The sequence below is a fragment of the Ursus arctos genome, unplaced genomic scaffold (assembly GCF_023065955.2).
Source record: "Ursus arctos isolate Adak ecotype North America unplaced genomic scaffold, UrsArc2.0 scaffold_6, whole genome shotgun sequence".
NCBI classification, from domain to species: Eukaryota; Metazoa; Chordata; class Mammalia; order Carnivora; family Ursidae; genus Ursus; species Ursus arctos.
In genome coordinates, this window is record NW_026623078.1 from 86,008,553 (window position 1) to 86,023,030 (window position 14,478).

Consider the following 14,478-nt stretch of genomic DNA (forward strand, 5'->3'; position numbering starts at 1 on the left):
GGTGGGTGCGCGGCCCGGCCGGCGCTCAGACTCTGGGGAGGCGGCGGCGGCGGCCCCGCATCCCGCCCAGCCCGCTCGTCCGCCGCTGTGCCGCAGCCGGAACAGCCGCCGCTGCCCGCCGGACTGCCCCGCCGACAACCGCCGGCCGCCGCGCAGCCCGCCGGGAAGCCGAGGCCCGCCCGCACCGCCCATCGCCGCTGGGAACTGCAACCCCCACAAGGCCTCGCGGTGCCGGCGCCCCGGAGATCCCGTAGCAGTCTCGCGCACAGCCTGCTGGGAAGCTTTGCTTCCGTCCGCGGGCGCAAGGGACGATGGGACATGAAGTCCGCGTAGGTACCAGGCTTCCCTGGCTGCCCAGAAGCTTCCCGGGACGCCGCACCAATACCCCACCTCCGCATCCTCCCTAGGGTCGGCCCCGCGACCCCACAGCGGCCGGCTACTCCTCCCCGGCCCCCCAACCCGCTCCATCTAAGGGCTTCACTCGGCAGGAACAGGTCATACCGGGGAGGGGTGGGGGTCCAGCCGGGGCGGCAGGGGAGCCCCTGCGCATTCTGCGGCCAGCCCTCCATCCCTTCCTCCGGGGAAGGGAGGCGCTTGCAGGCCTCCAAGGCCCCCCCCCCCCCCCCCCCCGCCTGTCCCTTCCCCCAGGCCGGTCCCCGGGAGCCCAGAAGCACAGGACCACTGCCACACAGGGATGTTGAGGGCCAACGGCATCTGCACCTTTATCCCCACGCGGGCGGCTGGGCCTGAGACACCAACACATCAATCACTCCAGAAAACCCGGAGGAAACAAGGAGCAAGTGCAAGTCCAGGCAACAGGGCCAAGGTCACGCAGAAAGGTCACTGTTATCAAAACGCTCCTGGTCATACACTTCAGCCACCACCTTGCGGCCAGCAAACCAGCGCCCATTGAGGGCCTGGATAGCCTTGTGAGTCTCGGAGGCTATGGAAAACTCCACAAAAATCTTGACGATGATCTCCGCATCCTCCTCCTCGCCCTGCTTCTCCTGGTAGATGATGACGCGATTGACAGCACCAAACTTGCCACACTCCTCTGTCACCTCCCCCTCCAGGTCATCGTCGATGTCCTTGGGGTCCACCATGTTGCGCAGAACCATCACTGTGGACTGTGTGGGGGAGGGGACAGCTGAGAGCTATGGCTGGCTGGACCACTCCTACCGCCCACCCCCACTGGCCCCCGCCGCCCACCTCCTGCTTGCGGAGCAGCTTCTGCATCACCATGTGGCGGGCGCTGCTGCCTGAGATGCTCATGTGCTCCTGCTCACTCAGCATCTCTGGCCGCTCGGACTCGGGAAACAGCTCCTCCTCTTCCTTCTCCTTCTTGGGCTCCAAGAGACCCAGCGTTGGAGGGCTGGCCAGGATGGGGTTTACCACTCCCACAGAGGGGATGGTGACCGGAATGGGAGGCCGGGCTGGAGTCACACCTGCAGCAAACCCACCAGGTCCAGCAGTCACGCTTCCCCATCTCTGCCCTTCCTGGGAAGGCGCCCCAGCACCACGCAGCGATAGCTGAGCAATGTCCTACCCGGGGTGCAGAGGGCTATGCCAGGAGGACTGGCGGGGGAAGGAGGGAAGCTTTGACCCACCCAGGCTCACCTGTGATGACTCCTGGGGCCTGGGCAGCCATGACAGCCTGGGGCAAAGCCCCCAGAGGCTGGGCCAGAGTCAGTGCAGGGGATACCAGTCCAGGCGTGGCCAGGGTACCCAGCACCGCTGCTCCAGCCACTGCTTCCTGCAACCCAGAAGGCCACCACACTCAGTCTCCGATCAGGCTGCCTCCGCTCAAGACCACACAAAGAGCCAACCCCCAAAGGATGAGGGAGGAGCTGTCACCCACAAATGAACTAAGTGACTGGACCAGCCCTCACCTGAGCTGTGATCTTGGCTGTGGCTGCAGCTGCAGCCACAGCAGCAGCAGGCGGGAGGCCTCCAGGTGTGGCAGGAGTAAGCAGGGGCATGGGGGGAGTGACAGCCTTGCCCACTCGCAAGTACTGGCCACCCAGATCAAAGAGGTTCATGGAAGACACGGCATCCTGGGACGACTGGGCCTTCTCATACTCTGCAGGGCAGGGGCAGCAGTGAGGGTTAGCCACAGGGCCCGGTGGGCCCCGCCCTCACCGTAATCTCTCCAAACTCACCAATGAAACCATAACCCTTGTGCTTGCCAGTTGTAGGGTCGCGGGCGAGCGTGCAAGATTTGATCTTGCCAAAGGCCTCAAATACACTCTTGATGTCATCATCTGAAAGGTCCTGGTGCACAGAAGCCACATAGATGCGGTTGAAAGCTCGTGCCTCCTCAGCCAGCTGGTCTATGATGGGCTGGGCCTGCCCTATGTTGCTGGGTCTGCCCACCTGGGGGAGAGGCACAGAGACCCGTCAGCACAGGCCTGGCCACTGCAGATTCAGGCTTCTGGAGAGGCTGCTCTGCACTGCCTGGCTGAAAATAGCATGCTCACGTGCCAACCCCAAGGCCCACCTCCCTGGCCCTCACCTTGATGTTCCTGCCTCCGAGCATCACCGAGTTCATCTGCTCCAAGGCAAGCTGCGCGGCCTCTGGGACCTCATACTCCACAAAGGCAAAGCCCTGGGTATAGGAATGTGTCATGAGACCAACAGACCCCAAGGTGGGGAGGGTGGGGGGTGGGGAGGGGCAGACTAAAGCCCACCTTGTGCTTCATGGTGACGGAGTCCCAGGACATGTCAATGCTCTTGATGGGTCCAAAAGGAGCAAAAGCCTGGCGAATGGTGTCCTCCCCAAGCTCATAATAGATGGAACCCACGTAGACCCGGCACATGATGGCCAGTGCCCGCTGCCGCTGAGCTGCCATCTGGAGCAGGACATAAGGGGAGAGAGAGCCACTGGCTTGTGAGGGGGTGGCAAGAAGCTGGGCAGCCCACTCCCCTCCTGGCCCACCTACCCAGCTCCGCTGTGGGGAGAGCTCCCCACACGGCAGCACGGTGCAGGCTCAGCTCCTGCAGTCAGGGTAGCAGGGGTCAACAGGACCCTACCCCTAGGAAGGAAGGCCAGGCCCAAAGGCAGGACACGGACGCACCCCGGCCCATCCAGGTCCTGGGCAGACTGGCAGCAAAGCTGACAGGTGGCTGGGAGGCAGGGCTGCATGCCCTCCCACCCTGCCCACCTTCCAGTCTGGGGGCCAGGTACCCTGAGCTGGGCTGGAAGATCCTCCCAGGGTCCTGGTCAAGTACTCCAACAGAATAGGGAAGGGGAAGCCATCCAAGCTGGAGGGACCCACTAGTGTGGAGGCAAGAGAGGGGGCAGAAGACAGGGCAGCTGCTGCCCAGAAGAGAGCCCAGGGGAGGAGGTCAGGAGCCCAGATGGGGACTCCCTGGAGAGAGAACAAAGAGCAGCTGCTCATGCAGGGCCAATTCAGGTGGGGGCTTAGCATTTTGCAAGCCCCGCAGTGTGTTGAACACCTGACAAAAAATGGCTGGCTGGAGCTCACATCTGCAGCCCCAAGGCCCAGCCCCCAGGAACAACAGAAGGTGGCAGAGCTGCCCAAAAGAGAAGCCCCGGGGCTCCTTGGAGCAGGGAGGTACCAGGCCCAGCAGGCCCAGAGCTCTGCCTGGGCAGACACTGCCTCTGCACTGGGGCGAGCTTGGGCCAAGGGACCTCTCCACGCCCTCAGGGATGGGCTTCCCACCCCTGCCACCTCTACGCGATGTGCTAGGCAGGGGGTCCCACGGCCACATGCAGTGGGCCACCGGGAGGGGCTGAGCCCCAGGGAACACACCACAGGCCCAGGACAGGCAAAGAAGACGGGGCCCTGGCTATAGCTTCTCCATAAACAGGGGCTCCCCTCACCCTCAAAAGGCCCCCATAACCGGAGACCAGTTTCCCCCTTTAGACACCAGCTGGCCTAGTATATAGACCAGGCCTCCCCTTCCCTCAGAAAGGAGCCTAAAAATAAGGTCCACATATCCCCGAAACTAGGAATTCCCCCCAAATGGGACTGCCCTCCTCAAACTGGGCTCCCGACAAGTAGGCCTCAGGCCCCTGCTGAGGCCAAGGACCACCAAAGGTGGAACTATGTCCCCTCTTGCACCAGGCACCCCGACATGAAACCATCTGCCCCTCGGGTCAAAATTCCCCAAGACAGAAGCATGTCTCCTCTTCAGTGTGGGCTTCCCAACAGGTGGGCCAAACGCCCTTTCCCTGACATCTCCCCACAGACAGATGCTTCCCAAAGAGGACACTGGGTCTGTCTGGGCCTTAAAGACAGGGCCACATCTCCCCTGTGAGAGTAGCACACTCAGGGATGACCCCCGGGAAAGAGCCATGTTTCCCCCACAGACTTTCTGGAGCGGGGCCTGGCCTCCTCCTCAGCTTGCCTCTGGGGGATGGGGGAGCATTTCCTTTCCCAATTCTTCCGCCCACGGCAGCCAAGGCCTCAGCTATTGCCCCTGCCTGTTCCCTGGCTGCATGGCCCCTACACCTTGCTGACAGCCAGGCCCAGAGGACCAAGTCCTTGCCGTTCCCTCTCCTGCTTGCTTGGGACCCCCCAGCCCCCCACCCCCATCCATCCATCCTCCCTCCGGGGTCTGATGGGGCCATGAATTAGGACTTTTCTCTCCTCAGGGGCCTGACCCCAACCCAGGAGCCCGGGCAGCCTGGAGACTGGCAGAGCTGGAGGCCCAGGTGCTGCGCCCTGTGTGTGCAGGCGACATGGGTGCAGGTGGGCCTGGCGTGGGCAGCTACCCTCCTGGCCTGCTGCCCTCCGCAGTTACCTGGCCGGTTAGTTTTAAGGCGGGACCTCAGAGCAGATGGAGGCCTCCCCAGGGGCGGTCCCGGGTGGGTGCCCGCCCACACCACTGGCCCCGCCACGCCTGGCGCTCTGCTGCGCTCGTCCCGAGCTGGCGGGCAGGGCCGGCTAGGGAAGCAAGGTCCCCAGCACGCGGGCTGCACTGCCCCCCTCTAGCCCTGACTAAGGACATGAGCCCCGGAAGAAGTGAGCATTTCTATTGACCGATTGCAAAGGTGAGAGAGGATCTCCAAAGCCCATTGTCACTGCTGCCATCTGAAAGACAGTAAAGACAGAGTTCAGTCTGTTGGAGCCGAGCAGTCTCCCGCTCTTGTCACACCTCACGCAGACAGCGGCAAGGCCCGGAGTCCCCGCCCTGCCAGGGAGGTCCGCCTGCCTTCCCAAACTGCCAGCCAACTGGCCAGCCGCTGGCACCTGCCCAGGGGGGCCTCAGAGCCCCAGGTGCCCCGCCCCACAGCCTGGCCGGCAGGGCAGAAGGAAGGGAGGGGGAGGAGGGAGGGAAGGGGGGGAGGAGGAGGAGAAGGAGGTGGAGGAGTAGGAATAGGAGGAGGAGGAGGAGGAGGAGGAGGAGGAGGAGAAGGAGGGTGCAGGTGGAGCACAGTGAAGAGCCAGGGCATCTCCTGAGGACTGGGCAGGGGGCAGGGGGCAGGGGGCTCGAGGCCCAGGCACCTGTCAGCCTAGCCCTGGCCTCTCCCCCAGAGCCACTGCTGCTTCTGGCCACAGGGCTAGAGCAGGACGCTGTTGGAGGCGCCCCCAGCCTGTCCTCCCTGTCCTTGACCCCAGCTCAGGTGGTCTGGACTCACTGCAGGGGTCGGGGCCTGACCGCTCTTATCCGAGGGGGATGGGGAGGAACGCCCCTACATGCTGCACCACCAGCTGGGTGCAGAGGCAACCTGAGGCGACAATCTCAAGTCCAAGAGGAGAAGCCAACTCAGGGTGCAGGGCACAGCTACAGCGAAAGGGTGGGGAGGGGACCACGGGCACTCAGCAGATGGATAAGGCTGGGCCACTCATGCCTCACGGAGGAACCTGGGCGTCCCAAGAACGAGTCCTTGAGAAACAGAACCACAACACCTTGTGGGGACGGCCACAGGCACAGGAGGAGGAAGAGAAGGAAGAGGAGGTGGAGGTGGCAGGGGAGGGGCGGCGGAGGCTCCCCGGCCCAGGCGGGTGGGGCGGCCTCCAGCAGAGCCGGCACCGAGGCCCAAGGGTGGGGCCCTGGCCGCTCACCTGCAGGTTGGTGAGCTGCTGCTGCTGGTGCGCGATGGTCTGCTTCACCAGCACACTCTTGATGCTCTGCTCCATGGCGTACTTCTTGGCCTGCGGGAGAAGGTGGTGAGGAGCACTGGGGGGGCCCGGCCTGTGGGGAGATGCGCCTTCCTCCGCTGACTGCCCTCCCCCCACCCCCCAGCCATGCCCACAATTCCCCAGGAGGTACACTCTCACCTTCTGGAGGGCCTCTTGCTGCTCGGGCGTCAGAGGAGGCAGTCCCAGCTTCGCGGCTGTGCTCTGCCCATTCTCCATCTTGATGGAGTCTGTCCCCTGGTGGTGGGGAGCAGAGCAGTCATTAAGAACCAGCTCAAGATCTCCCTCATAGGGCCCCAGGAACCCCACCCCACCGGTCTCCCCTACAACTGCACAAGGCCTCCAGTCCAGCCCATTCCCAGGGACAGGCAGGTCTGCCCTTCTGCCATCCCTGTGCCTGTCCCTAGGTCTGTCTCTCCCAAGACCCATGCCACTGAGGAAGGCAGGTACGTTGGGGGCCTTGGGACCACCCAGAGCAGCTGCAGGGCCCTGGCCACAACGGTCGCCTCAGGAGCTATGAAGACAGGCAGCAAGTAGTAGAAGGGGCCCACCCCTGTAGCAAACCTGACCCCAGAACCTCAGTCCCATGCCATGCCAGGGAACTAGCCCTGGCCATCCTTTATAAGGAAAAGGGGCCATGGTTCTCTGGATGTGCAGGAACTCCTCATTCCTGGACTACCTGGCATCCACCACTGCCCCCACGCCTTCCCGCAGCCCCAGCCAGGGTCACAGACTTGGCTTCCCTGCTTGGGCGGAGTTCCAGGGACCACTCAAGGAGCAAGTAAGGGAAAGGGCCTCCCTCCCAGCACACCTCCATGCAGCGCCCCATCCCCCATCCCTGCACACTGCTGAGAACCTGGAGCTGCTCTCCAGGCCACAACAGCCCGGAGGAGGGCTCCACCCCACCTCCACCAAACTCCTCCCTGGGCTGTACTTAGCCCACTGGGAAGAGAAGCCAGGAGCAGACCAGCCACAGAGGAAATGTGGACCTGCCCACACCCTAGCCAGGCGAGCATGGGGACCAGGATATATTCTGGGGGATGGGGGAGAGCAGGCACAGCCCGCTGCAGACAGATCCAGTGCAACTAGGATTAAGCTGACATTCCTTCTGTCAAAATTCATTTCTAAGCTGTTTGCAGGGGAAGAATATAGCCGTGCGAGCAAAAAGAAAAGCACAGCCACCGGACCAAAGAGTGTGTATCAGGGGTCAAATCACACCTGCTTGCCCACCAGTTCAGGGGGCCTGGGGCTACCCAGCAACTGCAAGGACAGACCACCGCCAGCCCCCTCCAGAGGGGATATTCTGCAGCTCCCAGCACACAGCCTCAGGAGGGACAGCGGAGGAGGCAGATCCCCAATGCAGACGTGACGAGCAAGGACAGAGTTTCGAAGGAGGCAGGAAGTGGCCAGCTGACCCAAACCCCAAGAACCATCATCCTGACCAGCCCAAGTATTAGATTTCCAGCACAGGGTCAAAGGGCAGGAGGGGCCTGGAGGCCCCTACTCTGGCGACCCAGTCTGGCCCTGGAGCTTGTCCTCTCCGCCCTCCCAGCTGGCCCCAAGCCCAGTTCTCCTTCGTGGGACAGAAGCCCTGAGAGCCAGGGGCTGTGACTCCAGAGCAGGCTGTCACCATGGTAATCAATGCCAACCCCCTTCCAGCCCCTTAGAAACTTTTCAATCTCTTCTTTGTCTTGATAAACAAAAGGCCCTTCTCCCATCAACCAGGGCAGGGGAGGGCTGGCTAGAGGGATGCCCTGGCCCCTTTGCCCATCTGCTTCAGCCCCCATAACTTCCCAGGATCCAGGCTGCACACCACGGCCAGCCCTCCCCTGAGTGTGCTGGGGGGCCCACAGGAGGGCCCAGCTCCAAAAGGCCGCCAGGCCACCTTGTTGAGCCCCCACTGGAACCCACCGGAGGCAGGCGCTGCCATGGAGAAGCACAAAGAACCTTATTACCCAGCGACAAGGCCTGGCTCCACCTCCAACAGGACAAGCTCCCAAGGGCGAAACCACCAGAGCAGGACACGATCTGCCCACGCCCACTCTGAAACCTGGCCCGAGTCCCACACAGACCCCGTGCTCTAACTTGCACGTTATTCTGCTTTGTTGTTTTATTTAAATTTGAGATTTGAAATGAAAATCCTTGTTTCTGGCTCTTAACACCCATCACATTCTGGAACAGCATGGCTGCCCTCCTGTAGGACACTGATGGCTAACAACTTACACTGGCTCAGGTTCAGCCCCCACCTGACCATTGTCACTCTCCACCCAAAGTCTGAAGACACACGAGGCTGCGAGCCACCACAGAAGCAGGGTGGACGCTACGGGGAGAGGCTGGAGCCAGGCCTGAGGCTGGGTGGTAAGGGAGCAAGACAGGCACCTCTACCCAGAAGGCAGAGAAGAGTCCCTAGGGCTCCTCCCACCCCATCCCCATCTCTCTCGGCCCAGGGACGCACAGGCAGGCAGGCGGGCGGGCGGGCGGGCAGGCAGACGGGCGGGCGGGCGGGCAGGCGGGCCTGAGGGCAAGGATGCTTAAGGTCAGTACCTGTGGAGGTTTCCATTTGTCTCCCGCTGCCACCACTGCCGCCGCCGCCGGCTCGGACCCCCCTCCTTGCTGGCCATTGACCTGCTGCAGGCAGGAAGGAGATGTTGTAATGGACAGTCGTGAGACCCACCCGCCCCAGCCCTCTCTCCCCTTCCCTAGCTAAGGGCTAAATGCCCATGGACGAGAAAGAGAGGCCAGCAGGGGCACAGGAAGAGACCAGCTCTGGCTTGGCCCCTGAACATCCCAAAGTATCCCACTCCATTCCACCCATTCTTCCAGGACACCTGCAGCTAACCAGGGCCCTGGTACAAGGGGCTGGCCTGGCAGAACCTAGGGTAGCCCGGCATTGGCGGGGAGTCATCAGGAAAGGATAGGACAGAGAATAAAGGAGCTCCTGTCCCATGCCAAAGAAAGGCATCCTCCCCACGGCCTAAACCTGCCCCCTGGCCACGGAGCTGAGGTCCTAAAAGATCAGCTCCTTTCCTGCCAGCAGGCTGGGCCAGGCCAGACGGGATGACAAGGGGCACCGCTGGCCATCTCCCCTCATGCCCTTCGAGGCAGACAGGGGCACCTCTCTAGCACCTCTACACACGGCTCAGCATCAGTCCTAATGCCTTCCACAGGCTCTGGTCAAGCCCATACCCCAAGCCCCTCCTGAAGACACCTCTGAGGAGGGCTGCCCTTTGAACGACAGGGCCAGGCAGGTGGTTTGTATGCACAAGCCTCTCTTCACCCAGCAGTCAAACCGTCCAGGGCTGGCAGCTGAGAGCCTGGCCATACCCCACACCCAGAGGGGCCATGGAGCCACTGCCATGCAGAGCCAGTCTAACGGAAGGAACAGCTCCCAACTCAGCTTAGCAGGATGGCAGGAGCAAAGACAGGCCAAGGGCAGGAAGTGGGCAACGTCATGGGGATGGGGGACTTGGTAGAAGGGCCCTGAGACCTACTCCACCTTCCCAGAGGCTACACGGCGGGAACTCAGAGCAGAATACACTTACCCCACTCCCATCTCAAGACCCACAGATATCTAGGAACACAGAGGACAGCCACAGCCACCCCTGGAGCCCTGTGCACAAAGCCAGAGGCTGGGGCTGGCTTGGTCAGAGCGTGTCTCAGGCTCTCTGGCCCCAAAGGAGACAGCAACACAAGCCTGTCTGTGCTAGAGACATGGCCAGTGGGCACAAAAGCTGTGGCTAACGCCCAAGCAAAGCCTTGGGTGATGGTGCTCTGAACTCAGCACCACTGCTACTTAGGGGAGAGAGGGCCAAAGGATGTGGGGCCCTTCTGACAAAGGCCCCCCTAGTGGGTGTATGGCAGGTGGGGACAGGGTCAGTGTCTAGCTTGCCCCAAGTCCCCTGGCACCCCCAGGAGCACATCTGGAGCAGAGGCTGCCCTCTCAAGGCTCACAGCAAGAGATCACTTCGGGTCTGGGGAAGCAATCCAGTCCCTTGACCCATGAACAGAGCCAACTCGAGGGCACAATTATAAACAACTTCGTGCTCTCCCAAATTACTGTAATAGCCAACACAGGAAGCAGGACATTGCTGAGAGCAGAGCACGACTCAGAAGAGACTTCTCAGGAAAAATCAGTCCTGGAGAGGATGCTACACAGGACATCCCGTCGCCTCCAAAGAAACCAAGTTCCTCGTTCCCGCAGAGCCTCGGCTTCTGTTCTAAGCAGATACTCAAAAAGCTTGGAGAAAACTGTCATTTGTTATCACAGTTGGTCACATGCTGTCACCATCTGGCAATGAAAACAGGAGGCTTTGTGGTCACAAAGCCCCCTAGCACCAGGCAGCAGTGCCTCAAGGGGTGAGAAGTCCCCTCTGGGAGGCAACGCAGCAGCCCTGTGAGTCTGGGACCCGAACTCCAGCACTGCCAATGCTCAAGAGCCCAAGACAAAGAGGATTATTTCCATTAGAAAACCAGAAAAGTTAAGTAATTAATATTTCCAGGTTTCTGGCTCTTCAGGCCTGTGTCCCGGGGCTGGCATGAAGCTTCAGTGAGTCACTCCATGTAAAGTACTTCAGACCATCCATGCACACGGCATGCTTGCCGTCAGTCTTAGCGATTATTAGCATCGGTGTAACACCCAGAGTCAGATCCCCAAAGCAGAATGCTTTCCATCTCTTCAGTCCTCTTCATGTGGGGACTTGCTCTCTACCAGACAGCTAGGCTCTGTGCTGGGCACTTTGGATGCAGCAAACACAAGACGAGACACATGCCAAGTGGCACCTACATAAGAGCACTTCTGTGGTTCATGAGCACTAAGAAGAAAATCAAGCACAAGATGCAAACAAAGGGACTGAGGCACACGGCCTAGGCAGCCGGCTGGGGGGAGGGGGGGCGGCTAGGAGGTAGCGTGCACGCCAGGGTCTTCAGGAGGAAGAGGGAGCGACGGTGCCCACAGGGAAGGGAGAGGGTCTGGTGCCCCTGCCAGATGGAACCCAAGGGTAATGTCCCCAAGCAGGCATGAGCCCAGCTGTCAAAGGTCGGGAAAAATGGACTGGTAAGTCAGAGACACACAATGCCACCAGAAGACTATGTCCGTGACAGAAAGGGGCTGTGGCCTGTTTCTGCAGGACTAGGTGGAAGGCATAAGTGACAAGAGACACTTTTGCATCTTCCTGTGTCCTTCCCTACCAAATCACTATCAGCCAAGTTCAGTGCCACTCTATCCTCCCAGGAGGGCTGAAGCCACATCTTAGGATAGCAACCAGCGTTGTTTGGCATGCATGGAGCACAACACAGAACAAGCTCTCACTACGCCCAACTAAGACAACAAGAAAACGGGCTGTCTAGGAGTCTGTCCACTGAACAGGTTACAAGAGGAACATACCAGGCCACAGCCTGGACCTCACTCCCAGAATCTGATGCAAGCCTGGATCTTTAGTTTTCATACACCCACTGACATGCACATGTTAACCTCTTGAGAGAATTCAATGGGCAACAAACAGCCCTAGTGAAAACCTCAGCTTACAGGGTTTGGACTTTCTGCCCCCGTCCATCTCCACTGTGATGCACCTGTCTGGAACTGTGCCACAGCAGAGCTGAGCCAGCTCATCACTCAGTCTCCAGAGATCCAGGGTGCTGCCAGTTATAGCCTCCGGCAACCACCAAGGCTGGGCTTGGTGTTCTTGCAGCCCTGGGATGCTCAGGGGAAACCAATCATCCCCTTTCATTGGCTTCTCTTCCTCCTCCACATTCCACACCTTCCCAGGAGTCCGGGCCCCTGTCTCCAAGCCTCCCTCTCCTTCACTGTCCAATTTCAAACGCTATCTGGGACAGTCACCAAGTCCTCCACCCGCATCTCTTTTCTAACTTCCCTCTCACGAAGGTCACTTGCTCCTGTAGCTTCAACAAGAAGATGTGGTAGAAAGAGGTTAGCCATATCTGAGAATCACACACTGGGCCCCCTCACAAGCGGGGGCCTCTCTCCCCCTGGGAGTCAGTTCCTACCCCAGGGATATGGGTCCAGCCTCCGTCACTGGGTGTCAGCCCCCAGCTCAGGGCCTGGGCAAAGCCTAGCTCTAGCGTAAGTATACTCCCTGACCCCCAAATGTCTTCCCTATCCGTCCAGCCTCCAGGCACCTACAAACGCTGCCTTCGCAGACAGGCCTCACCGTGTCACTCTGGGTATGGCCTGGTGGCAGGGGGGCAGGTAAATAAAAGGATGAAGTGATGCCATGAAGGGTCCAGGAGAACAAACACTCATTTAAACGGAGCAGGGAAGCAAAAGGGTCAAGGGAGACTTCATCATGGAAGCGTGGTGTGTACAAGGGTTCTCTATGCTACTCACTCAATGCCACTAACAAGTAGGTGAGCACTGAAAAGGGGAGGGAGGGGTTCCTTCCTCTGGGTGCCCACAACACCCTGAGCACACGTGCCCCGGGCTGGCAGTCCACGGCCTCCGTGTCCACCAGACCCCTGAAGAGGGCAGGGACGGCCTCTGGTTCCCCGCTGTGCCCCGACACACTGTGACCGCCTGAGACAAAGTAACTGCTCAGAAACGTGTGCTCAGACAGCACGTTCTCTCCTTTCTAAGATAGGACGGAGTCCCTGTTAGCTGGTAACCCCTTCCCCGCAGAGCATCAGTGGGAGCAGAGTCACAGCTGTGGATGCATGCCGCCGAGGCCACCACCCTTCCCAGAGGGCCAAGATTCCTTCCTACAGGCCGTGCACGCCTGGAGGTCCCTTCACTCGGCCGGGAGAAGAGACGCCATCGCTCCCAGGACCCCCGCCGTCAAGTCCGGGCCGCAGGAGCACCGTTGGCAGAACGGTACGACGGCCGCCTGGCTCCGCCCTGAGGCTGCAGCTCCGCGGCGCCATTCAAGGCCGCTCGCTGGGGCCAGGCCGGCCGCACCCCGATGGGGCCGCGCCTGGGATCGGCCCCCCGACGCCGACCGCCGGAAGCTGTAGCCCGCGAGCCGGAAGCTGGGGCCGCGGGCCGGCCCTCGCCTCGCGCCCGCTCCGCCCCCGCCTCGCGCGACCAGGAGCCGCGGGGGCTCGGGAGCGACCGCCGCGTCTCCGAGGGGCCTTGGCGCTCTAGCTGGGCCGACGACCCACTCCCGCCAGCTGAGCGGCGGCCCGCGGTCACGGACGGCTCACTTACGAGAGCTATGGTCGCCGTCGCCATCTTGCGTCCGTCGCGGCCGCCGCGCGCGCCACACGCTCCTGCTCCCTCCGCGGTCTCGCGCGATCTGGGCGCCGGCGGAAGGGCCCGAAGGAGGACGGAAGTCTCGCGATAAAAGGCCCTTTCGCCTTCGGCGGGAGGGGTGGTTGGAGAGAGGAATGAGCTTCCGGTGTGGGGAGGGACAGTTAAGGCTCGGGAGCTGAGAGGATGGAAGGGGCGGGGGCGGGCGCGCCCGCTTTTCGCTGTCGCTGTCCGCGTCTTTTCTACTTGCTGGGCTTTCCCTCCGTCGGCGGAGGACCGTCTCGCCTGTTTGTCTCGGCCCCTGGCTTCACCCTCCTGCACCACTCCGGCCGCTGCTCCATTTCCCTACTTCCTTTACAGAAAAAACTTAGGTGATGCGTGTCTCCTGCCTCCACGCTCGCACGCAAGAGGGAGGGCAAAGGAAGTTCGCATCCCCTCCAGGGCTGAGGAACTCCCGTCTGCCCAAACGCGTGCTGGGAGAGGTGACAGAGTCGCCATATTTCAGAGTCAGATTCCAGGCTGCTTCACGTCGTGCCCTCTGAAGTTGGGGTGTGCCTACCAATGGATGGTGGGCTCTCATGGAATTAGCGCTCTCTTTCCTAGTGACCTCTAAAACAGTAGTGCATCTTAAAGATGACGGCGTCCTAGATTCAATGATCCACAGTCGGTAGAACCGGAATTGAAGAGACAGACTTGTGAACCAATTCAGTGGAAAGGGCTTGCACCCAGAGTCCCCTAAGTTCTCCCAACTATTTTTTAAAGGCTCCAGGTACCCATCAGGGCACTGAGCTGCCCTGGACGTCTGCCCCATGTCCCACCCAGCCCGAGGACCCTAACTCAATGAAACCACGTCTGCAAGCTCCAGCAACCTCAGCCTGCCTGAGGCAACAAAGTGGCCAGGTAGGCAGGTCCCTTCTCAACCCTGGGAGGGTTTAAAATAAAATACGCCTCTAGTTAAACATGGCAGGATATTTTCTTCACATCCCTCCCCTCTAGAATGATAGGGAAAGAGTTTTATAAAGCCAAAACCCCATGAACACAGAAGTGAAATATTGTGCAACTGGAGGAAGGTGGCCAATGGGATCTGCTTTAGCTGACCAGAGGTTAGTGTCCCAGGGGTTGTGTGTGAAAATGTAGTTGGAAAAAGGAGACCCCACACTTCTATCCCTACTG

The 14,478-nt window shown here is 60.7% G+C and overlaps 1 protein-coding gene across 7 annotated transcripts; it reads right to left on the bottom strand.

Annotated features, from left to right (window-relative positions):
* Positions 1-697: 697 nt before the first annotated feature.
* PUF60 (poly(U) binding splicing factor 60) lies at positions 698-13,368 on the bottom strand. 7 transcript variants are annotated; one of them, XM_048212695.2, is made up of 12 exons: positions 13,264-13,368; positions 8,652-8,735; positions 6,249-6,344; positions 6,033-6,122; positions 5,007-5,057; positions 2,688-2,849; positions 2,513-2,605; positions 2,160-2,373; positions 1,890-2,080; positions 1,618-1,753; positions 1,210-1,445; positions 698-1,127 (listed from the first exon to the last, which is right to left on the bottom strand). In XM_048212695.2, exons 1-12 carry the CDS (start codon positions 13,285-13,287, stop codon positions 828-830), a joined length of 1,677 nt encoding a protein of 558 aa, XP_048068652.1. In that variant the 5' UTR covers positions 13,288-13,368; the 3' UTR covers positions 698-827. The 7 variants fall into 7 exon arrangements, with proteins under 7 accessions (XP_048068652.1, XP_048068653.1, XP_048068656.1 ...); XM_048212696.2 differs by having other exon boundaries at positions 8,652-8,732; positions 13,264-13,346; XM_048212699.2 differs by lacking the exon at positions 13,264-13,368 and adding an exon at positions 12,823-13,028.
* Between the last annotated feature and the right edge of the window lie 1,110 nt (positions 13,369-14,478).

Bases quoted from the DNA above. Each gene is read 5' to 3' on its own strand.
- PUF60 (XM_048212695.2), bottom strand. From the start codon at position 13,287: ATGGCGACGGCGACCATAGCTCTC. The intron at 8,736-13,263 runs GTAAGTGAGCCG...TCCTGCCTGCAG, and splicing joins CGACGGCGACCATAGCTCTC to CAGGTCAATGGCCAGCAAGG. The intron at 5,058-6,032 runs GTGAGCGGCCAG...ACTGTCTTTCAG, and splicing joins AGCAGCTCACCAACCTGCAG to ATGGCAGCAGTGACAATGGG.